The sequence below is a fragment of the Delphinapterus leucas genome, chromosome 3 (assembly GCF_059928025.1).
Source record: "Delphinapterus leucas isolate spDelLeu-1000000601 "Yukka" chromosome 3, BTC_Dleu_Yukka2, whole genome shotgun sequence".
NCBI lineage: Eukaryota > Metazoa > Chordata > Mammalia > Artiodactyla > Monodontidae > Delphinapterus > Delphinapterus leucas.
In genome coordinates this window covers 90,708,670-90,734,442 of record NC_143131.1, presented here as the reverse complement: position 1 = coordinate 90,734,442, position 25,773 = coordinate 90,708,670, and the positions used below count along the sequence as shown (strand labels likewise).

Here is a 25,773-nt window from a genome sequence, read left to right as displayed (position 1 = left end):
TATATATGTGCCACATCTTTATCCATTCATCTGTCGATGGGCACTTAGGTTGCGTCCATGTCCTGGCTATTGTAAATAGAGCTGCAGTGAACATTGTGGTACATGACTCATTTTGAATTATGGTTTTCTCAGGGTATATGCCCAGAAGTGGGATTGCTGGGTCATATGGTAGTTCTATTTTTAGTTTTTTAAGGAACGTCCATACTGTTCTCCATAGTGGCTGTGTCAATTTACATTCCCACCAACAGTGCAAGAGGGTTCCCTTTTCTCCACACCCTCTCCAGCATATATTGTTTGTAGATTTTTTGATGATGGCCATTCTGACTGGTGTGAGATGATATCTCATTGTAGTTTTGATTTGCATTTCTCTAATGATTAATGATGTTGAGCGTTCTTTCATGTGTTTGTTGGCAATCTGTATATCTATCTTCTTTGGAGAAATCTCTGTTTAGGTCTTCTGCCCATTTTTGTATTGGGTTGTTTGTTTTTCTAATATTGAGATGCATGAGCTGCTTGTAAATTTTGGAGATTGATCCTTTGTCAGTTGCTTCATTTGCAAATATTTTCTCCCATTCTGAGGGTTGTCTTTTTGTCTTGTTTATGGTTTCCTTCACTGTGCAAAAGCTTTTAAGTTTCATTAGGTCCCATTTGTTTATGTTTGTTTTTATTTCCATTTCTCTAGGAGGTGGGTCAAAAAGGATCTTGCTGTGATTTATGTCATAGAGTGTTCTGCCTATGTTTTCCTCTAAGAGTTTGATAGGGTCTGACCTTACATTTAGGTCTTACTCCATTTTGAGTTTATTTTTGTGTATGGTGTTAGGGAGTGTTCTAATTTCATTCTTTTCCATGTAGCTGTCCAGTGTTCCCAGCACCACTTATTGAAGAGGCTGTCTTTTCCCCACTGTATATTCTTACCTCCTTTATCAAAGATAAGGTGACCATATGTGCGTGGGTTTATCTCTGGGCTTTCTATCCTGTTCCATTGATCTATATTTCTGTTTTTGTGCCAGTCCCATACTATCTTGATGACTGTAGCTTTGTAGTATAGTCTGAAGTCAGGGAGCCTGATTCGTCCAGCTCCGTTTTTCTTTCTCAAGATTGCTTTGGCTCTTCAGGATCTTTTGTGTTTCCATACAACTTGTGAAATTTTTTGTTCTAGTTCTGTGAAAAATGCCAGTGGTAGTTTGATAGGGTTTGCATTGAATCTGTAGATTGCTTTGGGTAGTAGAGTCATTTTCACAATGTTGATTCTTCCAATCCAAGAGCATGGTATATTTCTCTATCTCTTTGTATCATCTTTAATTTCTTTCATCAGTGTCTTATAATTTTCTGCATACAGGTCTTTTGTCTCCTTAGGTAGGTTTAATCCTAGATATTTTATTCTTTTTGTTGCAGTGGTAAATGGTAGTGTTTTCAGCTCTTGGTTTTTAAATTGATTTTTGTTGTTGTTGTTAATAGTAGCATTGTTTTCTTTGCCTAGAATGATTCTGGCCTTTTAAGAGTTATAGGGTGTTGTCTTTGTATATTTATTTATAAGTTTTTTCCATGAGTGATAATGTCAGTACTCTGAAAAATGACAGATTTTTTAATAAACAGAGTATAGATGAGAAAAACACAGTTAATAGAAATTTTTTAGTAATATATTGACTTATAGAACCTATAGTTGGGTGTACTTAAATGATGGAACTAATTTTAGAGTATTCTTTAAGACACATCGAAATGACAGAAACACTTAATATTTTTTTTTTGTTTGTTTTTTAAGGCTTTCATCAAGGATAATGATTCTACCTAGGATTCTACCTATATATGCATCTGTAAGCCTTAAGATATATTTTAGGACCTCATTTAAATAGTCTGTACAATCTTGGGGAGTAATTCTATTTCTGTGCTACTGTTCCAGTTCCTCTGCCCTTACTCTCTGCAAGAGATCACAGTTCCAGGATGCCTTTTAATATGGCGCCAGATAAATGTTGAAATTTCGTAGCTGTACACTCCTGTTTAGTTTCATTTTGCCACTTGTTCATCTTCCTAATGTTTTACTGTAGTTCTCCTAAGTTCTGGTATTTGCAGATTGGAGAAATGGGGAAACACAGTGACTCTCTCACCAGTACCTTGAGAAGGAAAGTATAAATAGCTTCTGCTTTGCGTCTGTGAGGGATTTTTGCATTTTTTCTGCTTTGTAAAACTTGAAGATGATATACTTGAAGAGTTTTCTTGTCATGTTAGTATTATAATAACTACAGAACTCTCTTATAAAGAACATAAACTAAAATTTACTGTGACATTTCAAGGTATAGGAATTTTTGGCCCCTTAAAAAGTATATAGTTTATTCTTTACAACTGGAAAAATACTTTAATGAATGTACGGCCTGATTCCCTGAAAAATTCTAAATGATCACTTAATCACATCTGAAACATTACACTTTATGGGATAAGCATTGTAGCTGGTTGCATTGCTCTGAGCTGTTTGACGAGAACTGAACGCCACCTTATTAAATTACAACTGCAAGGGGAATTTTAACAGGCAGCATATAATTACCAGACTTGGAATTAGACCGGAGAGTTAGGTTAATACCCTGCCCTTTTGAAATATACCCTGAGAACTTTAATAACTGTTTGAGGACAAGATCTTGAGTTTAAAAGAACCTTTCAGCCATGCCAGCACATTTTAACCTTAGGCCTAATTGCTCTGAAGAGAGGTTAACCACTTCTTATCTCTTAACCACTTCTTATAGTACTTGAGGTTTTTTGGCAGTTTTTGTCCTTAGGCCTTAACCTTGCTTAAAAGGTAAAAAACCTTACTAAAGATAAAAATGTCAGGACAACTTTTTTGTTGTTGTTGATGACTTTGGGAGAATAAAAGGAATATTGGTTATTTAGTTGATTACAATTTGATATACTTAAAAGGGATTTATTGAAATCCTCCCAGGGGTCACATTTTGTTTCAGGTACTCTGTAAATACAAATAATCGTGATTCCTGTTGCCTTGGTGTTCACCAGCCTTATGAGGAAAACAGAATATACAGATAATTATCATGAGGCTAAATTAAGCTCCTTTCCTCTCCTGTATGTTTGCTGAAAGCCATGAAGAAAGCTCCTCTGATCTCGCTATCTCCCAACAAGTAAAACATCTATGAACAACCAAAACAAAGATCTTTAAGCACATGCTCTAATATTTTAGGAAAACTTTATATCTTGTTTCAAAGTTCATAGAAGTTTAAAAGGAGTAAATTGGGGATAAATAACTTCGTTCCTCAGGCATGCTAGGGAGTCATAGATTACAATATTTTGGTACTAGGGGAAAAGATCAAAAAGTTGTAAAAGGCAGGCAGAATTCAAAAAGAAAAACCAGGGACTTCCCTGGAGGTCCCATGGTACTGCCAAGGGCTCAGGTCTGATCCCTGGTCAGGGAACTAAGGTCCCACAACCTGCCTGGCACAGCCAAAAAACCAAACCATTTGGGCCTTATTTACTAAATTAAGTAGACATAGATTTGAACAGCTTCCATTTGTATTACTTTATTACAACATAGTTCAGTGTTAGTACTAGTAAAAAGTCCCAAACTCTTAGATTATGTTTAGTATACTATTTTGGAAAATGCAGAGAATTATATAATATGTTTTAATATAATTTCCTTCCAGAGTATTTTCAATAAAATTCAAAAGTGTTTTTGATCCACAGATGGTCAGATAAGAAAATTATCTAAAATTTCACTCTTGCCTAAGCTCCTATATAGTTGAGTTTTTGTGGATGTGATAAATATCAAAGAAGACAAACAAACCATTCCTTGGGGGACTTAGGGAATAAGAGGTTGCTTTTGCCTGGTTTTACTTCTGTATCTTATTTATACCTAGATTTGTACATAAAATGTTTTGTCTAGAAACCACATATAATTTTATTTATGTGAAAAAGGTTTTTTGATTCACAATTGAATCTGTAAAGAGTGTAATACTTGAGTAAGTTATAGTTTTTTGCTCTTGCATATACCTCTAAATGTTAATGGGAGACAGTACTAATGAAAGACCATATAAAAACCACAGTGGTATTTTAGTTTTTACTTTGAAAAATTTTTAATGTTTAACTCATACGCTTTTATAATCAAGAAAAAATGGGTCCTCGTTAGTCCATGACCATTTTGTGTCCTGTTTGTTCTGTTGGTTGTTCTCCTTGAAAAGTTATTTTAAAATCTTTTCTCTTTTTGCTTTTAGTTCCTTATACTCCTGTCATTCTTAGTGGATAACTTTGTCTCTGCTTTCCTGGAGATACTGAAATAATTAAATGTGAACTTTCTTGTTTTCCTCTCCTCCATCAGAATACATATTAACATACTAACATATTAGAATATGTTGGTATTGGTTCCTATTTTAAATTTCTTCTTCAGTGAAGAGAGCTGACTTTTCTCATTCTGTGCCTGCAGTCATATCTGACACCTTACATATCTGTTACCTTTACTCCTGGGTTCCTTTTCTAAATCCTGGGGGCAGCCTTCATTGATCTTGCTCCCTCTTTTAACTACTTGCCTGTTTATATTTTCTCTTCCACTGCTGAATTTTCAGAATAGATGTTCCACATACTCTGCTTCTGTTCCTTCACTATCCACTATTATTAAATGCCTCAAAATCTAACTCCCTGTATTATTTCTATATTCTCCCATGTTAACAGTGACCTCCCAATTTCCATAGCCAATTGATTTTTTTCTCTACCCATTTTCTTTGACTTCAGTGCTACCATTGAGCTGTTTGCTCACCCTTTTCTGCTCCATGGTTTCTCTTCCATTGACCTATGTTCGATGCTTCTTTGCTGCATCTTCTTTGGGGTCTGCAAACTTTTTTTAAAAGGTTGACCAGATAGTAAATATTTTAGGCTTTGTGGACCAAAAGGCAATATTGAGGATATTATGTGGATACTTGTATGACCATTTTAAAATGAAAAAAACATCCTTAGCGTCCGGGCCACTAAAAAACAGACAGGTGGCCGGATTTGGCTTCTGCTCCAGGGCATAATTTGCTGACCTCTGGTATAAAGCTGTTGGGTGACCAGGAGGCTGATACTGCTATTCAGTAAGACCAGAGGATGTCAAGTAGATTTTCTTTGGTAGAGAAAAGAGGAAAATGGTGGTGTGCTGGTAGGAAATCCAAATGAAATTTCTAAGCAAACAGCTTATATAATGAAAGAAGTAACTACCTTTATTAAATGTTTACCATTTTCCAAAAATTGTGCAAAACATTTTATCTGTGGTATTCATTTAAACAGCACTGTAGACCTGAAAAGTAAATATTAATATCCTCATTTTACAGATGAGGAGAAGTGAGCTCAGGGAAGTTCATTCATTGCCCAGGCTTGTACTAGTAAGTACTGAGCAGATCCTAACCTAAACTCTATCAGACTTCAGAGCTTGCTCTTGCCATTGTGGTGTTCCTCTGCCACGGTGAAAAAGGCTATCATATGTTGTAGATGGAACTTTCACCTGATGTTAAATGTAGTATTTTGTTTCTTCAGTAAAGAAATTGCCTGTGGTAGGTTTTTTGTTTTTCATAGTAAAAAATCTTAGCCATCGATTCATAGTTTCCTCTGACTAGCCCTCTGAGCCAGTTTGGACTTTTAGAGCTACAAATTATTAATAGACATTAAGTTTGAAATTTTTCGTAGATAATAACATTCAGAATGAATTATTAATAGGAAATTATTGATATATTACTTTCTATCACTTATATCACAAATGTATGTTAATTTCTGGGGAACGTACTTTAAAGACGATTAATTGTTGGCCCTTTTTAAATAAACTGATATCACTGAAAGTTGTCTATGTAAAGCCGTTTGATAGCACAGTCTTATTTAACTTCCAAGAGCTTACAGGTGCTTCACAATTCAGACAGATCTCCTTAGATGCTTTTCTGGGAAAAGGAACTGTGCTTTTGCACTTAGAAAAATACCTTTAAATGCAGTGTTAAAGAAGCAGCTGCACTTTAGTGGTTTAGACTGAACGAATAAGAAGGCTAGTCGATGAATTAATTGAAAAACAAAAGAAGCAGTGTTGTAGAGGAAGGTCTTGAAAGAGTGATCTGGTCCTGAAATGGGAAAAAAGGTGAAGTGATTGTGAAGACATTCTTGGTGGTGGGAGGAATAGTTGTGATGAAAATTCGTATTTGGGGGACAGCACTTGGAATAGAGCATATTGGAAGGAAAGAGTTGGATGTAAGGATGTACTCATAACTGGGATCGGGTGTAGTAAATCATAAGTGCCATTCGAAGTTCAAACTTCTTTTTTTCTGTAGGCCAGTATTTTTTAAAGAGGGTAAAATATATTAAGTGGCACACAGACAAGTGTTTTTAATTTTTATCATTATGTATTTATATTAGTGTGAATCAAAAAAAATATAGCTAGCACATCAAATTTGGAACTTTATGGATATTGCTTAAGAGATGACTAAAATGTATTTGAGTGAAAAAAAACTGTTGTTTAAAAAAAAGATTTGATAATAGTTGCTGATGATATTATTTACTAAGCACTGTTAGAATGTTTCCTATATATTAACTCATTTATTCCTCAAATGAACTCAATGAGATAGTGGATGCTATTATATTTACCTGATAGGTGAGGCAATAAAGGTACAGAGAGGTTAAGTAACTTTTTCACAGCTAATAACTGGTGCATTCAAATCCAGGCCAGCTGACTCCAGAACCTGTGTTCTCAACTGCTGTACCTTAAGACACAGTGTTAATGTACAACTGTAGCAAAAATTGTGAGGACTGTAGGCAAATGGCTTAAGTTTATGAAATGCAGCTTTAGTAGAGAGGAACTGTTGAAAATTTTTGGAGTAATGTTATAAATGTACTGTTTGATATAAATGGAAGTGATAGGGATATTCAGAATGCGTTCTTTAAGTGAGTTGAGGGATTTGGGATTAAGTTTAGGGACACCAGTTAACAATTGATTGTCTCAATCTAGGTTTGGAGAAAAGCACTTGAACCAAGGTTTGTTAGGGGAAATGGAGAAAAAGGAGCTAGGACATAAGAGCCATTGAACAGAAAGAATGGAAAGTAAAAAAGGACTTAAAAGTGGGGAGTTTGTGAAGAGTCAAAGATATGTGGTTTCCAGCTTAAGGGCAGGATAATACCATTAGATAGAAAATCAAGAAAGGGACTTACGGCAGATGAATTTTGTTATAAAAATATAATTTTTAAAAGGAGGCTGAAAATCTAAAAATGTTTGGTGGGCAGTTAGTGGTTATAAAAGCTTAGTATGGTGATCAGGGCTGGGGATATATATTTAAAAGTTATCTACTTTGAGGTGAGTGTTATGTGTAATGAGTAATAATGATGTAGGCCAGGGGTCTGCAAACTCTCTTAAGGGGCCAGATAGTAAATATTTTAGGTTTTTTAAACTAAGAGGCAAAATCCAATATAAATAGGTAAAAAAAAACATTTTTAGCTCACATACCATAAAACAAACAAACAAAACAGGCAGCAGGGCCAGATTTGGCTAAAAGGCTATAGTTTGCCAGTCCTTGACATAAGCTTCTTAAATATGTTGACTGTTTATCATAGACATTCTTTTTCTATTGAAATTTGGAGATATTCCATCAGTTATTTCATTAATTCAGAAAAGTTCAGAAGTTTCATATGTTATCTTTCTGGACAGGATCAATCTCTGAGAGAAATGTTTAAAAAATGAAATTCACTTTTAAGTAGATGTTAAAAATTGCCAGAAATTAATCTAGAAATCCAACCCTACTTCTTAAAAACATTTCAAAACTGGAGTTGGTAATTTAGCTGTGAATTTGAGAAGCTTCATAGTCAAGGGAAGTTAGCTCAGTAAGCTCCTTTAAAACTATTCTCTGTGTTAGATTTTGACACTGATACAAGTCTGGAAATGATTTACTTGATCTTAGATTATTCTTTGGGTCACAGAAAATTTTACAGAATATAAGCAGTTTTGGCTCATACCCAGTGAAGAAACACCTTTTATTTGCTATGCCAGGGCTCTGTTCTATCTCTTCTCCAGGATGTTTGGGCCCTGAAAATTGGAAGTTGATTTTATTTTTTTTTACTTCTGCTAACTTCTCAGAGCTCAGATTAATGCTGCTCTTCGTTAATTGCATCTTGGGTTTATCTGCCTGTAGAAGGAGACAATACCAATTATCACTTCCTTTCAAAAAAGTAAATTAAATTTTGTTATTTTGGGGTTTCTTAAAAGTCAGTGCACAAAGGGTAATATCTTTAAGAGAATTCTTGACCAGAATGGTTGATATGGTTAGAAAAAGCATTTAAGATTTATTTTCAACACTGTTAAGTAATATTTTAGCTTCTGGTAGTATAAGATGTCTGATGCTTTGCGAGTTGTTGAATGTAACCAAATTAACCAAAGTTAAATACGTATACTATCTAAAAGTAATTCTTCGGAGATTTTTTTATTAAACCTTTTATCACACTTTTTCATTCCTTATCGAAATATTCTCTTGAGTTGAAATTTATTTTGTGTTCACAGTCTTACCAAAGGACTTCAGTAAAGATTTGTCAGTGCTGCTTTTTATGAATTGAATCTCTCTCCATTGTAAAGTTTTTTGTAAAACGAAGAAAAAAGTAAGCTTTTAAAACATGGTAATAGTGAAAATATATTCATAGAGGATGTAATATCAGTTGTCAGTATGTAATTAGAAAGTTGTTTTAAGTCAGGTGAGTAATAACTCTATTATTTATTCCAGATAGCATTTAATCTGGCATTATCAAATAAATTACTGAAAATTTTGTGTAGAAGTATGTCTAAAATATAAAGAACCTGTGTCTAAGCACCATGGAATTAGTTACTTTAATGAAGAAAATAATAAATTGATAACTTCATAACTTGCCATATGCTATGTTCATTTGAAAAAGTTATATTCTGTGAATATTTATCTCTGTATTTATTTATTTTTTAATTTTTTTTTATTTTTTTTTTTGCGGTATGCGGGCCTCTCACTGTTGTGGCCTCTCCCGTTGCGGAGCACAGGCTCTGGACGCGCAGGCTCAGCGGCCATGGCTCATGGGCCCAGCCGCTCTGCAGCATGTGGGATCCTCCCGGACCGGGGCACGAACCCGTGTCCCCTGCATCGGCAGGCGGACTCTCAACCACTGCGCCACCAGGGAAGCCCTGTATTTATTTTTAAAATATGTTAAAATTTAATTGGCACCTGATGAAACATGTAGAGCATCAGTACTCCACTCTCTACCATGATGCCTGGTTAACACTCCAAATGATAAATGCACTTGTAATGACAGTATATTTCTGTTCTAAATTTGCAGTTCAGAATGCAGTGATGGAGAATGGTCTGCCTCTTTGCCTCATCGATTTTCTGGTACGGAAAAAGATCAGTCCTCAAGTGATGAAAGCTGGGAGACTCTGCCAGGAAAAGATGAGAATGAACCTGAACTACAAAGTGATAGCAGTGGTCCCGAAGAGGAAAACCAAGAATTGTCTCTTCAGGAAGGGTATGTTAACAGTAAGATTTGTTATTTTTATGCATGCTGCACAAGAGTGTTATACATCACATTCAGATGTTGGATATGCTATTAATTGCATTTACAAGCCCTATGTAGGATCAGTAGATCCTGCTGAATTTTGTTATGCCTTCGGTGTTTTCCAAAGAACAATTAAATTGAAAATACTGGTAATTACAGTGTCTTGTCTTAGATACAGTATGTGTTTCCATTTTGCTTTATTGAAGAAACGTTGGACATTTAAAAGATCATTTTGGTAAGTCAGGTATGAGTGAATCAGAGCTGCCATTGCTATTCAGTGAAGATAATAGCAAGAGAGAAGGGAAGCCCTCAGAGGGAAATCAGTGATTTTTTCATGGAAATGCAGGCAGTAGGAAAAGTTGAAGTTTTAATATTTCTCTCTAATTGCATTGGATATCTCCAGAAATTAGTGGTTGATGATATATATCTTTGTCTTTTCCTAACTTTAATGGGAATGCTCTAGTGCAGGGCTTGTCAAATTTATATTACAAAGGGCCAAATAGTAAATATTTCCAGCTTTGTGTGTCAGTCTCTGTTGGAGCTCCTCAGTTCTACTGTTATAGGGTAAAAGTAGCCATAGACAATATGTAAATGAATGGGTGTAACTGTCTTCCAACAAAATTGTATTTATAAAATTGGCAAGCTGGAAATAACCTGTGGGCCATAGTTTACCAGCCCTTGCTCCACTAGTATTTCCCTAGTAAGAATGATTTGGGGTTTTAGGTTGATTTCATACATGTACACACACACATACACAATTTTTTTGTCTTAAATCACACTAAGGAAATTAAAAAAAAATTTTTTTTTAAATTGGGGTATCGTTGCTTTACAATGTTGTGTTAGTTTCTGCTGTACAGCAAAGTGAATCAGCTATATGTACACATATATCCCCTCTTTTTCTGGATTTTCTTCCCATTTAGGTCACCACAGAGCATTGAGTAGAGTTCCCTATGCTATACAGCAGGTTCTCATTAGTTATCTGTTTTATACATATTAGTGTATATATGTCAATCCCAATCACACGAAGGAAATTTGACCCTGTTTGTATTTTATAGGTTTCTGGCAAGAATGTTCGTTGAATTTTATTAAAGTCTTGTTAGCACCAATGGAAATGATATAATGATTTTTTACTTTTGGCCTAATGATCATGAGCAATTATATTTATTTATTTATTTATATATTTGTGTGTGTATATATATATATATATATATATACACACACACACACACATATATATACACAAAAATATATATATATTTGTGTGTGTGTGTGTATATCTTTTGGTGTTTAAATAGCTATTTATTCCTTTAAAGACTGTTAGTATTTGCTTGTGAAACCTTCTAGGCTTGGTGTTTTGTTGTGAGGGAGTGTTTCTTTGATAATTAAATTTTTTTTCTATAATAATTGGTTCTAATTTAGTCTCTCAAGGGAACTATTTTGGTAAATATGTTTTCTTAGGAAAAACCTATTTCAACTTGGACATTACAATTTTTACTTTTCAAAAAGTATAAATTTCCAGTTTGAGATTACTTCTGTAAGAAACTCTGGAAATAAAGCATATTAGAAAATTTGTAAAGAAAGAAATGTAAGAACATAATTGGTCTTGATAGTGGTAGGTTGAGGTGGCATTTTTTTCCTTTTCCTAACTTTATGTTTGATCATCTCTAATCACTATTAGTTAGTTTACTAAGTTTTATTAATTTTTTCATATGTAATTTGTGATAGTAACTATTCATGCAACAGATATTTATTGAGCATATAGTATGTGCCAAGCATGGTCCTGGATCCTGGGATTATATCAGTGAACAAGACAAATAAGATTCTCCCATGAAGTTTACATTATGGTGGGAGAGGCAGGTAATAAACAAGATACAAATATGATAAATTACAAACTGATAATTACTGTGAAGGGAATAAAACACTAATGTGATAAAGTAACTGACAGGGGCTTACATTAATTAGAGTGATCAGGGAGGACTTCTCTTAGGAATTGACTTTTGAGCTGAGCTCTAAAAGATGAGAATTAGCAGTTAGTTGAAGGAGAGCTTTCTAGGCAAAAAGAAAGATGAGAGCAGAGGTACTGAAAAGGAAAGGGCTTGGCATGTAAGACGGTAGTGGGGCTGAAGCAGATGAGTGGAAAGAATAATAATATGAGATGAAGTTGGCAGGAACCAGACTATGCAGGACATGTAGCATCTGGAATTTATTCAGAGAGCAGTGAGATTTTAAGTGAGGAATTAACTGATTTGACACACATTTTTAAAGGATCACTCTAACAGCTTTGTGGAGATAGAATTGGAAAGGGACTAAAGTAAAAAAGAGGATGAGAGTGGATTAGGCTGTGAGGGGATGGTAGTGAGAATTTAAAAAGGTGAAGAGGTTTCAGAATATTTTTGAGTTATAAGTATTAGGAAGGATTGGGTGTGAGATGAGGGAGAAATCAGTCAGTTATGCCTAGGTTTTTTGGTTGGAACATTGGGTAGATGTTAATGTTGTTGACTGAGATGAGGAAGCCTGAGGAGAAGACTGGGAAGTAGGAACTCCTTTTTGAAATTTTAAGTGCCAGTGAGACATGCATTGTAGATGGCAGGAGGCACTTGGATATTTAACCTACAAGTTTAAGGAAAGTATCCTGAATTGTAGGTAGATGTACAGGTATATGTATAAACAGAAACACATTTGAAAATCATCAGCTACTTGCATTGATATCCTACAATAATAAAACCGGTCGTTTGATTAAAAAAAAATAGAAGTCAAGTGGTGAGGGGGGACAGAACTAAAATGCCGGACAGCAGTAGTATTTCAGTTGATGGGGGAAGATCAGAGTTGAAGTGTATAGTTTGGGAGAGGTCTGAAAGTTAACTGTTGACATGTTAAATTTGTATGGTAAAATTTCAAGGGTAACAACTACAAGAATAAATACAGAGTATATGTATTGGAAACCAGTAGAAGAGGAAAAAAGGAGTTTAAGACATGGAAAAATAACATTTAAAGTCAATCCAAATAACAGTTAAAAAAAAAGGAAGAAAAAAGGCATAAAAAAGGGAAGAAAAATAGAGATGAAAAAGCAGGATGTAAGAAAAAGTCCTGTAATAAATATAAATTGCTTACTCTCTGCTTGTGAAAGAAAAGCTTCAAATCAGTTGGATTTTTTTAAAGTTAAATGCTGTTTACAAAAGACACACTTAAAGCATTAATATACAGAAAGATTGAAAGTAAAAGGGCAGAAAATGATATTTCAGGGAAACACTAACTAAAAGAAAATGGACTAATTATACTAACATTAGCAATTTAGACTTAAAGACAGAAAAAGCATTAATGGGGAGAGTGGAGATCACTATGTAGTAAGTCCAATTTACTAGTAAAATGTAGCAGTTTTAAACTTGAATGCACAGACTTAAAATATATACATCAAAATTTAACCAAACTAGAGAATATTGACAGATTTTCTGTCATATTAGAAAATTTTTAAATACCTTTCTCAATTAATAATTCATGGATATAAAAAATTAATTGCAGATTTGAACAACTTACTTAAGCTTGCTTTAATGAACACTGCATGCTGTGGAATACACAAACACACAAAAACTGAACATGTACTAGACTGCGAAGTACAGGTTAACACATTTCAAAGAATCAATGTCCTAGAGACCATTTTCTCTGACCACAGTGCAATTAATTTAGAAATAAATAATACAAATATAAATTCTTAATATATAAATATACTTTATATAAAACCCTCCATGCATTTTAAATTATCCATCCTTTTAAAAAAGCAGTAGGACAGGGCTTCCCTGGTGGCACAGTGGTTGAGAGTCCGCCTGCCGATGCAGGGGACACGGACGGTTCGTGCCCCGGTCCGGGAAGATCCCACATGCCGCGGAGCAGCCATGGCCACTGAGCCTGCGCGTCCGGAGCCTGTGCTCTGCAACGGGAGAGGCCACAACATTGAGAGGCCCGCGTACCACAAAAAAAAAAAAGCAGTAGGACAAAGAAGAAATCATACTAGAAGTTTAAAATGCTCACCAACTCAATGATAATGGAAATACCACCAATCAAAATCTGTGGAATTGCAATGAAATTGATATTTAAAGGGAAATTTATCTTTATAAATGCTTATGTTAGAAAAGAACAAAAGCTGAAAGTGGAGTAGCTATGCATTTAACTTAAAAAACAGAAAAGGAATATTAGAATCAACAAAGAAACTAAGGAGGTAAGAATTAGAATTAGGGAAGATAAGAACAAAATTCAATAAATCAGAAAACAGTTACGATAGAATCAAAGAAATCAGAAGTTGATACTTTGAAAAGATTAAGAAAAAGAGACATTCTACTTGATAGTGAACAGGAAAATAAAGATGACACAAATAAATAATACTGAAATACAAAAGTGGACACAGCTGCAAACACAATAAAGTTTGTATAGACTTTTTAAAAAGAGTACTATGAACTTTATACCAGTAAATTTGAAAACTTAGAAGAAGTTGACAAATTCCTAGAAAAATAGAATTCACCAAAAGTCACTCAAGAAGAAATAGGAAACCTAACTAATATGATAACTATTACAGATACATAATCAGTGGTTTAAAATCTTCCCATGGAGAAAACAACTGATCCAGGGATTTTAGAGCTGAATTCTCTTAAACTAAACTTTCAAGGATCATATCACACTACCCTTCGAGAGAATGGAAAAAGAACTATTTCTCCAAGTCATTCAAATAAGGCCAATATAACCCTAATACCAAAAGAGTTTGTGAAGGAAATTATAAACCTATTTCGTTCATTAAAATACACATCAGAATCTTAAACAGAATTATTGGAAATCTGAATTTGTAAGTGTATTTCTTTAACAGATAAAACTCAGTTACCAATCTGAGTTTATTCCAGATATGCACAAGTAGTTTCACATTGAATACCTGTAAATGTCATCACCAAATTGTTAGCAAAATACAGGAGAAAATTCATATGATAAATTCTGTAGATGCAAGGGAAAAAAAATCACTTAGTAATGTTCAGTGCCTCCTTATGATAAAAATTCAGAAACTAAGATCAGAACAGAATTTCCTTGCCCTCATAAAAACTGTCTAAAAAAAAATAGAAATCATTTCAATAAGGAAGCATTAAAAAAAAATTCCCCCTTAAGATCAGGAGCAAGACAAGTTGCACCATTTCTGTAGCCATTGGGGGGGAAGTATTAGCATGGCAGGATGGGAGAATAATAAAAGGCAGAAAAATAAAAGAAGATGTAAAGGAAGAGACACCGAAAAGGAAAGAACCAAACTAGGAAAATATATTTATAGTATAAAGTCTTAATGTGCAGAATGTATAAAGAACTTCTAGGGCTTCCCTGGTGGCGCAGTGGTTGAGAGTCCGCCTGCCGATGCAGGGGATGCGGGTTCGTGCCCCAGTCCGGGAAGATCCCACATGCCGTGGAGCAGCTGGGCCCGTGAGCCATGGCCTCTGAGCCTGCGCGTCCAGAGCCTGTGCTCCACAACAGTGAGAGGCCCGCGTACCGCAAAAAAAAAAAAAGAACTCCTAGACATCAGTAAGAAGAACTAACAGTCTGATTGCAAAATCACCAAAACATTGAGCAGGTAATTCAATGAAGAAGAAATATTAATGGTGAATAAAAATATCAAAAGATGCTTACTTAGATCATTAGTAATCAGGGGAGTGTACATTAAGATTACAAGGAGGTATCATCTTTTACCCACCCATCGGATTAGCAAATATTAAGAAATATGACAATGTCAGGTGTTTTGGAGGATATAAATCAGTTCTTACACACTGCTGGTTGAGGTGGATATTACCCAAGTATTAATTAATAAGAGAAAAATTAGTGGCATATTCGTACATGGAGTATTACATAGCAATGGTAATGAATGAGCCACAGATACATGCAAAAACATGGATGAACCTTAAAGATAGAATGTTGAGTGAGAACAACTATTCCTGGGAAAATGTGTATGATACCTATTTCATAAAGCTTAAAAACAAGCAGTAGTAAATATCTTGTTTAAGTATGCAAAAATAGTGAAAACATCTTTCAAAAAGCAATGGAGGTGGGGCTTCCCTGGTGGCACAGTGGTTAAGAATCCGCCTGCCAATGCAGGGGACACGGGTTCAATCCCTGGTCCAAGAGGATCCCACGAGCCGTGGAGCAGCTGGGCCCATGCGCTGCAACTGCTGAGCCTGCGCTCTAGAGCCAGCGAGCCACAACTACTGAGCCTGCGTGCCACAACTGTTGAGGCCCGCACGCCTGAAGCCCCTACTCCGCAACAAGAGAAGCCACCACAATGAGAAGCCCGTGCACCGCAATGAAGAGTGGCCCCTGCTCGCTGCAACTAGAGAAAGCCTGCGTGCACAGCAACGAAGACCCAACGCAGCCAAAAATTTAAAAAATAATAATAATAAATATTTTTAAAAATTAAAAAAAAAAAAGGCAATAGAGGGACTTCCCTGGTGGTCCAGTGGTTAAGAATCCTCCTTGCAATGCAGGGGACGCCGGTTCAATCCCTGGTTGGGGAACTAGGATCCTGCATGTCATGGGGCATGCACACCACAACTAGAGAGCCCATGTGCCACAACAAAATATCCGGTGTGCTGCAACCAAGACCCAACGCAGCCAAAAAAAAAAAAGAATAAATAAATAAATATTAAAAAAAAGAAAAATGCAGTGGAATGACAACAGCATCAACAAGATAGTACTTTGCTCTGTGGTCAGGCCAAGGGGATAGGAAAAGTGTAGAAAACAAGGTATATGCTAGTCAGTGGTAATATTCTAGTTCCTGGCTTAAGTGGTGGGTTTATGAATGTTCAGTATAATGTGCTTTATAACTAAAATAGATTGTATATATTTTGCATTTGAAAAAAAAGAAATTAAAAAATAAAGGGAATTGAAGGTGAGAACGTGGAGATACCCAATTCTTTACTAAAGGGAAGGGATTACAGGTGGATTTTGGGCCTAGAAAAGTGTTGTTCTCACCCCTAAAAACCTAAAAGCATGATTGTTTGCTTGTAGAATGTTCAAGAAGAAAGTAATTAACTGATAATTATAGCAAAGATAAAGTGAAGTTCTTGAGAAGATAAGATGAAAAGGGATCCAGAGCTCAGGGAGAGGGTCTATAGGAGCAGAGACTCCTCTATTGTAACTAGTGGAAAGGTAACAGGTAGGTACAAGTGTAGGTGAGTCTGTAGATTTGCTGCTGGGAAGAAAAGATGAGTCTCAAGTGACTTCAGTATTCTCATTGTTACTAGATGTTGAGAGATGGGGAGGATAGGAAGGTGACATTTAAGAAGAAAAAGGTGGGAAATGGGCTTTCAGAGAACCAGGCAACAGACTTACTAGGTAGACACTTAGTAATTGCTGGACAGTATTAAGTGTCCATTTGAGATTTATGTTTTTGAATTTAAAGTTAAATTAGAGACATCACACTTTTGTATTTTTCTTTAGGCTTTTCCAGCTGTTCTGGTGACTTTACAAACTTTTAATGTAAATACTCAACATTTTTTAGTACAAATTTAATAATAAAATTTTTCTATTAATCAATGCTAAATATATTAGACTAAAGAAACAATTCTTCAAATTAAGTGTTGGGAATCCATCTTTGCAACTGGATGCCATGGAATCCATGCAAAGGATTTGCAACAGGGTACCCTTGATTTTGTAAGCTGTAATTCCCTTTAGGCTTTTTTGACTCTTAAGTCAAATTTCATTTACGTTCTTCTGTACTTTACCTCCACGATAGGGATTAGAAATCTTAAACATTTGCTATACAATTAGTATTATTAAAAATGAGCTTATATCCAAAGCTTAGCAAGTACTTAAATGTATGTGTGTCTTGTTATAAAATGAAAACCGGTTAGTTAAATACCATTTAACTAGGAATGTTTATTATGCTGTTCAGAATTTTATAAAATAAATTTCTTATAATATAGCTATATTACTTTAAAATGTTGGTATTAACCTGAAGATTTAATATTCTGTGCTGTTTTTAATGGATACTCAAATTGCTGATTTTATTAGCTAAAGGAAGCCACTCAGATTTGTAAAATCAGAGTAGTTAGTGTTTTCAGGGATTTAATTTGATTTGTCTGCCTTTCATTTTCTTCACTTCTCAAGAAATTCTACGATGCATGATTATATAATAGCATATTTTAAAACTTTTTAATGAAAATTTCTTTAAGATACCCAATAGTATTAGTTTATTGGTATATCTTAATACTTTTAATATTGCTATTCCAGTAATGTTATTAAATTTAGTTTCTGTTATTGAAAAATAGAGATCTTTAATCATGAAGCATAAATCATAAAGGGAGCAACAGTCTATTTATCTGAAGCTTTGAAGTAACAGTATGGCCTGTAATTAAGAGAATATCATGTGGGTGGTCTTCTAGGATTTTCACTGGAGGTAGGTTGTGCAGATACCTGATGGGGCATTTTTCGCTTCCTGTTACGGCGGCAGCATTCATTTCCTCCAGACTGTGCTGAAATTGCTCAAAGGGAAAGAACAGATTGGCAATTTCCCTTCCCAGGTGAAATACTTGTGACGTTGGTAGTAGTGGCAGTAGGGCTTCTGCATCTTCCATCTACTGGGTTACTTTTTTAGACTTGACCATTTGGAGGTATGATTAAATAATACGTCTTTTTAAGTCTCATAAATTACTGTGTTAACATTGTAATGACACTTTGTTGATTTTTGAATTACCAAAATGAAGAAAGGGCCTTGGAGGTCTAAATTTTTGTGAATGTGTTACTTATGGTGTGTGTGTGGTATGGGCATATGTGTATATATATAGGGAGGAAGAAAACAGAGATTGCTGAAATGTTTTCAAGATTTTTTAAGCATCTAAACTTACATTATATACTTACATTCCCATGGGGATATTTGTTTCTCTTGTTAGCTACACAAAATGAAAGATACTTTTGACCCTATTATTCAGAATCTCTTTTTTTTTTAAGATCAAAATTCCTTTTGTTATAGTATCAAGCCAACTCTGGCCCAGCACATGGCTACTCTTCTAGCCTGATAAGTTTTGTGTTAAATGGTGAATGAACTTTATGTAACATGTTGAAAGCATATACTACACAGCACTTATTTTCTGTTTCTGTGACTGTGTTATAATGAGTCGTGAAAGACAATCAAATGTTTAAGCAAAATATGTAGCCAAGAATTGTTTATATAGTAAAAGAGTATTAATGACATTTTTGTTTATTGATTCAGAATTATTTCTTATTTTAGTTTCCTTCTTTGAATTTAAAAAACTCATAAATTAATGTTTATTTCTTACACTGAATCATTTTCACCAATGTATTTGAGTTTTATGTTATGCATCTGAAGTACAGAGTAACAGTCATTTTTTTTTTTTTTTTTTTTTTGCGGTACGCGAGCCTCTCACTGTTGTGGCCTCTCCCGTTGCGGAGCACAGGCTCCAGACGAGCAGGCTCAGCAGCCAGCTCATGGGCCCAGCCGCTCCGCGGCATGTGGGATCTTCCCAGACCGGGGCACGAACCCATGTCCCCTGCATCGGCAGGCGGACTCTCAACCACTGCGCCACCAGGGAAGCCCACAGAGTCATTTTGACGGCTGTATAATAGGAAACAGAAATGTATTTAGAAATAACAGACATTTCCAAGGACTATTCTGGGCTTAATCTCTAAATTATTCGACTTTTAAAAGATTATTTTTCAAGGATTTATTATTACATTTGCAACACAGAGAGAGAGAGAGTACCTATGATGCGTCAAGCACTTGTTACAGGAAGTGAGGCTACAATGATGAGAGACAACATTGTATGCCCTTGAGAAGTTCCCAGTCTAGGAGAAGACAAATGAGTCACCAGAAGAGTTACAGTACAGTGTGGCAAGTACTCTCATAAAGGTGTGAAGAGAGATGTGCTGCTTAGGAATTTTTAGTTTGATTTTGTATTTTAAAACCATTTGAGGCTTAATTTTTCATTGGACTTAATTATTATGCGTGAAAATAAAGTATCTACTATCTTTATGTATTAGACATTAAAATTTTAACAAAATAAGCACATTTTGTTATGCTAATTTCTCTAATTTTACGAGACTAAATCTTATAAATGTGTTATTCTGAAGTGTAGTTTAGGATCTGAAATTAAAGAAACATTTATGAGTTTAGCTATACAAAGAGATACTGTTTCTTTGTATTTAAAATGTGTTGATTCTTGTATGTGGGCATTATCTGCATCTCTTTCATAAATATTTTTATCCCTCAAGTTAAATTTGCACATTAGAATGAATAGAATTCTAATTAGAGTTGTTCTTCAAGTTGAAATACATAAATTGTTGTATAACATTATTTCTCATCTTAAAACCCAAACTAAAATTAAACTTTGCCAAGACTATATTTAACCTCCTTTTGTTATAGTAAAAGGTATTTTTTTGTTAAATAAAATGAAAAAGAAAATCCTACCAGTATAATTTATTTATAAATGGTCGTTGCAGCCTTGAAATACCTTTTTTTTCTTATATATTATAATTATTAATATTTCTCAATTTGGTCTTTGTGTCCAGATTTTTGGTGTTTTGACTTTTCTGTAAGTGTTTTCTTTAATGTGTATGTTGTGAAATTTAACAATCTGTTTATCTTTGGCTTCAAGGTTTTGCATAATGTTTAAAATGACACTGAGATTTTTGTAAAACTGTCTCTCCTGATTCTTCTTGTACTTTTTTTGTTTAGTGGTGTTGAGGATGGACATGGATTTTTTAAAAGTAGATATGGAATTTATTTAAGGCTAAATAATGACATAGAGATTTAACTCCCTCCCTCCAGGTGGATACCCAGTTGTCTCAATATCATTTATCGAGTGATCCTTTTTCTTATAGTTTTGAAATACTTCTTTCATCTTTCTTATTTTCTTTATTGATTTCTCTGTCCCTGTTTCTGTGAGCTTATTTTCTAGTGGGAGAATGACTAACAGTAAACAAATAAGAAAATGATAAGTAAAAGTAAGTTCTATAATGAAAACAAGAAGAATGACATATAGTCAGTGACTGGTGATCTACTTAAAATGAGTGGTCAAGACAGGCTTCCCTGAAAGAAGTGACATTTACTCTGAAAACCAAGGAAGGAAGCTGTGCAAAACTCTGGTGAAAGTACATTTCAGGTAGAGGAAATGGCCCCAAGGTGAATGACCTCCATGTGCTCCAAGAGAAGAAAGAATAGTAGGAGTATAGTAAATGAGGGATGGGGGAAGAGCGGTGAGGAACATAGGAAGAGTTGGAAAAGAGGGCTGAGGGGAAAGCATGTATAACGTAGAGATTTGTAGGCTGGGCTGAGCACTTGGGTTTTATTTTAACTGTGAAGGGAAACTACTCAAGATCAGGGCTTAAAGATTCAGACTGTCTAGGATGAGTTTTTCTTATTTTTCTCCTGCAAAAGAGGAAATATAGGAACATAGTATGTATATCAAATAAATAGGTTATTATGTAATTAGGAGCTATTTCTATATACATATGACTCTATAACAAATTTGCTTCCCTTTTAAATAATTTTACATTTTAAAGAAAACAGATTTTTAGAATCATCTAAGTACCAAGAATTTAGAACTCAAAGAATAAAGAATCTACTTGCACTAAATAGAACTCTTTAAAGAAAAAATTTATGATGTGTTTTAAAAATAATATTTTTTCTTCCATTAAAATGTTTGTATTAGGGAACAGACATCCTTGGAAGAAGGAGAAATTCCTTGGTTACAGTACAATGAAGTCAATGAAAGCAGCAGTGATGAAGGAAATGAGCCTGCCAACGAATTTGCACAGCCAGAAGCTTTCATGTTGGATGGTAACAATAACCTTGAGGATGACTCCAGTGTGAGTGAAGACTTGGATGTGGACTGGAGGTATGTAGCACAGTGTGTTTACCATCCTTAATTGATCATTGAGTAGAATTTGTTTTTGATTCTGAATTATGAAAACTGAATCTTTGATAATCAGCTAAGAAATAGCTCAATTTTCTCATCTGTCAGTCTTCCTCTCCTCAAAGCTCATTTCAGGTGTCACTTCATACGTGAACTTCTTTCTTACTCCAGTCATGACCTCTTCCTTCTTTGACCGTTAGCTCTGTGGAAGCTTACTTTATATCCTAGTTATTTATACACTTAATGGTTTGAGGTTTCCGACTTTTAAACTTGGCTTTTTAAAAAAAATTTTTTTATACAACAAATACATGTCATGTATCCCAATCTCCTTAATATAACACTTAGTATAATCCTTTAAAAATAAAAAGTCCATGATGAATACTACCTGAAGAATTTCAAAACCTGTGATTGAATCATAAGACTATAGTTTTCCTTCTCCATATGCAAAATATGGAAAATATAATTGTACCTTCTCAGAAATGTTGAATGTATTAAATTTACTTTATGCTGACAAAGAACAGTGAGTTTCAAATAAAAGTAACATATAAATTAAATGGATTATAGAATTGTTATGGCTCATGATATAATGATCAGAATTTAACTGTTTTGGTTTATAAACTTAGACTTATTTTTCAAGTGTGCAGTAACCCTCTGGAAGCAGCTAGTTATTGAGATATAGAGGGAATGTTCCAACTAATCCCTTTTTGTTACTTTTTCTGGAAAAATCATGACTTGGTACTACCCTCGTTTTCATCTCTGCACAGATATATTTTTAAGAATTTGTCTTGTTTTTCCAGTTAAAATTCCATTACAGAAAATTTAGAAAAATAAAGGTAAGAAAAACTCATTCATACCCCTGGTAACCCTGCAGGTTTCTAGAACTTATGTTTTTAAGGCCTGCTTTGTGTCTTCAATTTCTCTTTCTGAGTGTTTAGTTACTTCTTTGTACTTCTCCAAATTGTTCCAGACATGAAACTCAACATCTCTATGAATTCCTCCTTACTGTTTACTTTTCTCACTCCCCAGGGGAAGAAAAAAATTATATGTTCAGAGCAGACCCTTATTGACCATGTTGTGGAAGTAGAAGTGGGGTTTCCTCACAGCCACACAATTTGTAATTCCATCCTAAATATTCTCCTCCAAAACCTATTTTCTGTCTTCCCAAACATTGTGGAAAATCAGTGGCTTCATCTAGTCCTAGTCTTGGTGATCTTGACACCCCCTTCATCTCTTCCCTCTTTTATGTCTGCCCATTCCCCTGTTACTGAACTCCTTGTTAATTCTGATGTCTTCTCTGATGACATTATACAAAGTCATTACAGTGCTCAGCAGGTGACAGAATTGCCTATTTAGTGTCATCTATGTGTGTTGGGAAGCAGTTATGGTTTTGTATGAGGAATTATGTTCTTTTGCACATTTTTAAAATTTTATGAATATAATTTTTACAGCTCCATTATATAGGTGCTCCATCCTATAGATGCACTAAAATTTAATTATTTCCCCATTGAAATAGTGCAGTAAACTTCCCCCCCATAAAACTTGATTTGTACTTCAGTTTATTTCTTTAGGACAGATTAACAAGAGGTGACATTACTGAGATGTGTGATATTTTTTAAGATCTCGATGTATTGGATGTATTTCTAAGTAACTTTCAAAACAGGTTTCACATAAAAAATTTTTTTCTCCACTTGTTTTTGCAGTCCATTGGTCCCACCAGCTTTTTTTTTTTTCTTAATTTACTTATTTTATTTTATTTATTCTTGGCTGCTTTGCTTTTCTCTAGTTGCGGTGAGTGGGGGCTACTCTTTGTCGTGGTGCGCAGGCTTCTCATTGCAGTGGCTTCTCTAGTTGCGGAGCTCGGGCTCTAGGCACGCAGAGAGTGCAGGCTCAGTAGTTGTGGCACACGGGCTTAGTTGCTCCACGGCATATGGGATCTTCCCGGACCAGGGCTCGAACCCGTGTCCCCTGCATTGGCAGGCGGATTCTTAACCACTGTGCCACCAGGGAAGCCCTCACATAAAAATTTGAAGGTATAATCAAGGTCTTTATTGAACAAAATTTAGCTTAAATTTGAAAACTTCTAATGCATTGATGATCTTTCTATATATGGCTGTTGTATTAAGATTTTAGAGACATTGCTGGTTGTTCCAAAATTTGGGGAGCTTCAAAGTACTTTTTTTTTTAATATGGAAAACAATTTAGCATTGATTTTAAGACAAAATTTTTGAAGGTTACTGTTCTGAATTTTGTCTAGATATGGCAATACCTCCTTATTTGCTTTTGTGGTACTCTATTCAATTTATATGGTAGTAGCTAAATGTTGATAAGGTGAAAATATGGTTTGATTTTCATATTAAAATATCATGTCATTTTGACAACTAAAAGGAAAAGCCATGACAAACAGCAGCAATTCTTATCTAAAGCCAAAATTTGAGACACTTTCTTTTCAGTTTTGCCACTGCTTAGGAAAAAAATTAAATCCCTTTGGTTTTTTTATTTTAGCTTAAAGGAAAATGGAAAAAGTCCTCTATCAAAAGTTTGTTGGTTTATTTGTTTTGACTAAGTCACAGAAATATTGTAGAATAGCCAGAGAATATTTCATAGATTGGTGTGCTAGGAGTTGATGTGGAGAAAACATAGATTTTGGATTTAGACATATCCCAAAGGTACCATTTATTTATTCTTTGATAACAACTTAAGCTTTCTCTTGGCTAGAAATTGGGGTTATAATTATTATTTTTTAATAATTATTAACCTAATAAGAAATCAGGGTTGTAATAATTAACCTAATAAGATTGTGAGAAATTAATTCTTTGTGGATATTACCATGCTTTAATAATAGAATTTTTAAACTCTTTTGAAATTTTTCAGACTTACAGAAAAATGGAAAAAGTAGTACAGAAAATTCCCATATATCTCTAAGATTCCCTATAATTGTCCCACTAATGCCATTTTTGGTCCAATCCAAGACCACCATGTTAGTTAACATGTTTCTTTAGTTTCTTTTAACCTGGAATTTTCCTCAGTCTTCTTTGTCTTTTATAACTTTGACATTTTTAAAAGTACAGGCCATTTATTTTGTAGAATGTCCCTCAGGTTGGTTTTGTCCAATGTCATAATTAGATTCGAGTTACACATTTTTAGCAGGAATACCTTAGAAACAATGTTCTGTTCTTCTCAGTTCATATCAGAAGGCACATGGTGTCGAATTGTCCCATTACTGATGATGTTAATTCTGATCACTTGGTAAAGGTTTTATCTTTCAGATATCATCACTGTACAGTTGCCATTTTTAGCTTTATGTAAGCGTCTAGTGGGAAGATAACCTGTTTCCTTTCAAACTATCAAGCTTCCAACTACTAGTTATAGTGTCCTTGGTGATTGTTGCCTGAGACAGTTATGACCATAGTGTTTATCAAATGAATGATACTAGAATTTTTAATATTAGCTGATTATTCTTAAGTTACCAAATTACAACCAAATACCATGCTCTGGGTGTCTAGATTTGTTTGGCCTAGAGAAGAAAAGAATTATTGGGGGATAGTTGACTCCAATCATTTGAAGGAGCTTTCTGCGAAGGGAAAGTGGGCATAGTTTGTGTTGCTTCAGCAGGCAGAACTAGAGCACTTACTTCACATAAGTTTCAAACTTCTATTAGGGCTCTCCCATACTGCATGCACCTGCTTAGAAAGCGGTATGTTTTCTGCATGGAGGAAATGGTTCTACTGTTTCTTGAATGCCTACTCTGGTGCCATCTCTGTGCAAGGCACCTGTGTGCATCTACTCATTTAATTTGTTTTACAGATAAAGAAACAGTAACAGTTAAATAATATTTTCATACTGTTTAACTATAACTCAGTTAAATGTGACATTAAATTCCTATCTGACTCCAAGACTCTTCCTCTTTGCACTACATTTCACTGATAGATGAATGAGTTCTAGTATTGCAGAGGAGGTTTATTCAGTAATCTTAGTTTTAATTCTAATTCTAAAATCTGTGATTGTAGGAAAATGTCTGTTCCTTTGTACCATGTGATGTCTGCTGATTTCTAGATACTACGAAGTTTTAATATATTCTTCATAGGAGTACTTCTGTATCTCTGGGCAATAGATTTGTAATTTTAATGGTGGCAGAAAGATTGACATCATAACTGTTTTGAGCTAGCATGTGTAACTGGATTTTTCTGACTATGATACTCAGTTTCTGATAGAAATGCGGAAGTCAACAGAAGTTTTCCTTTAGGTAGACAAAATAAGCTCAGTTTTGGAGATCTTGGATTTGAGGTGGTAGGAGTTTATTGAGGTAAAGTGCCCCACAGAAAACTAAAAATGTAGGTCAAGAACTCAAGAGGGATTTTGGAATTAGAGGTTTAGGGATCATCTGTAGAAA

The 25,773-nt window shown here is 34.7% G+C and overlaps 1 protein-coding gene across 2 annotated transcripts in view; it reads left to right on the top strand.

Moving 5' to 3' along the window:
- Positions 1-25,773, top strand: part of PJA2 (praja ring finger ubiquitin ligase 2) — a 76,377-nt gene that overhangs the window by 32,850 nt on the left and 17,754 nt on the right. For both annotated transcript variants that reach the window (XM_022591535.3, XM_089909171.1), the window contains 2 exons: positions 9,283-9,468; positions 21,180-21,365. In XM_022591535.3, the coding sequence (XP_022447243.2) occupies positions 9,283-9,468; positions 21,180-21,365 (372 nt within the window). The remainder of the gene's footprint in view (positions 1-9,282; positions 9,469-21,179; positions 21,366-25,773) is intronic.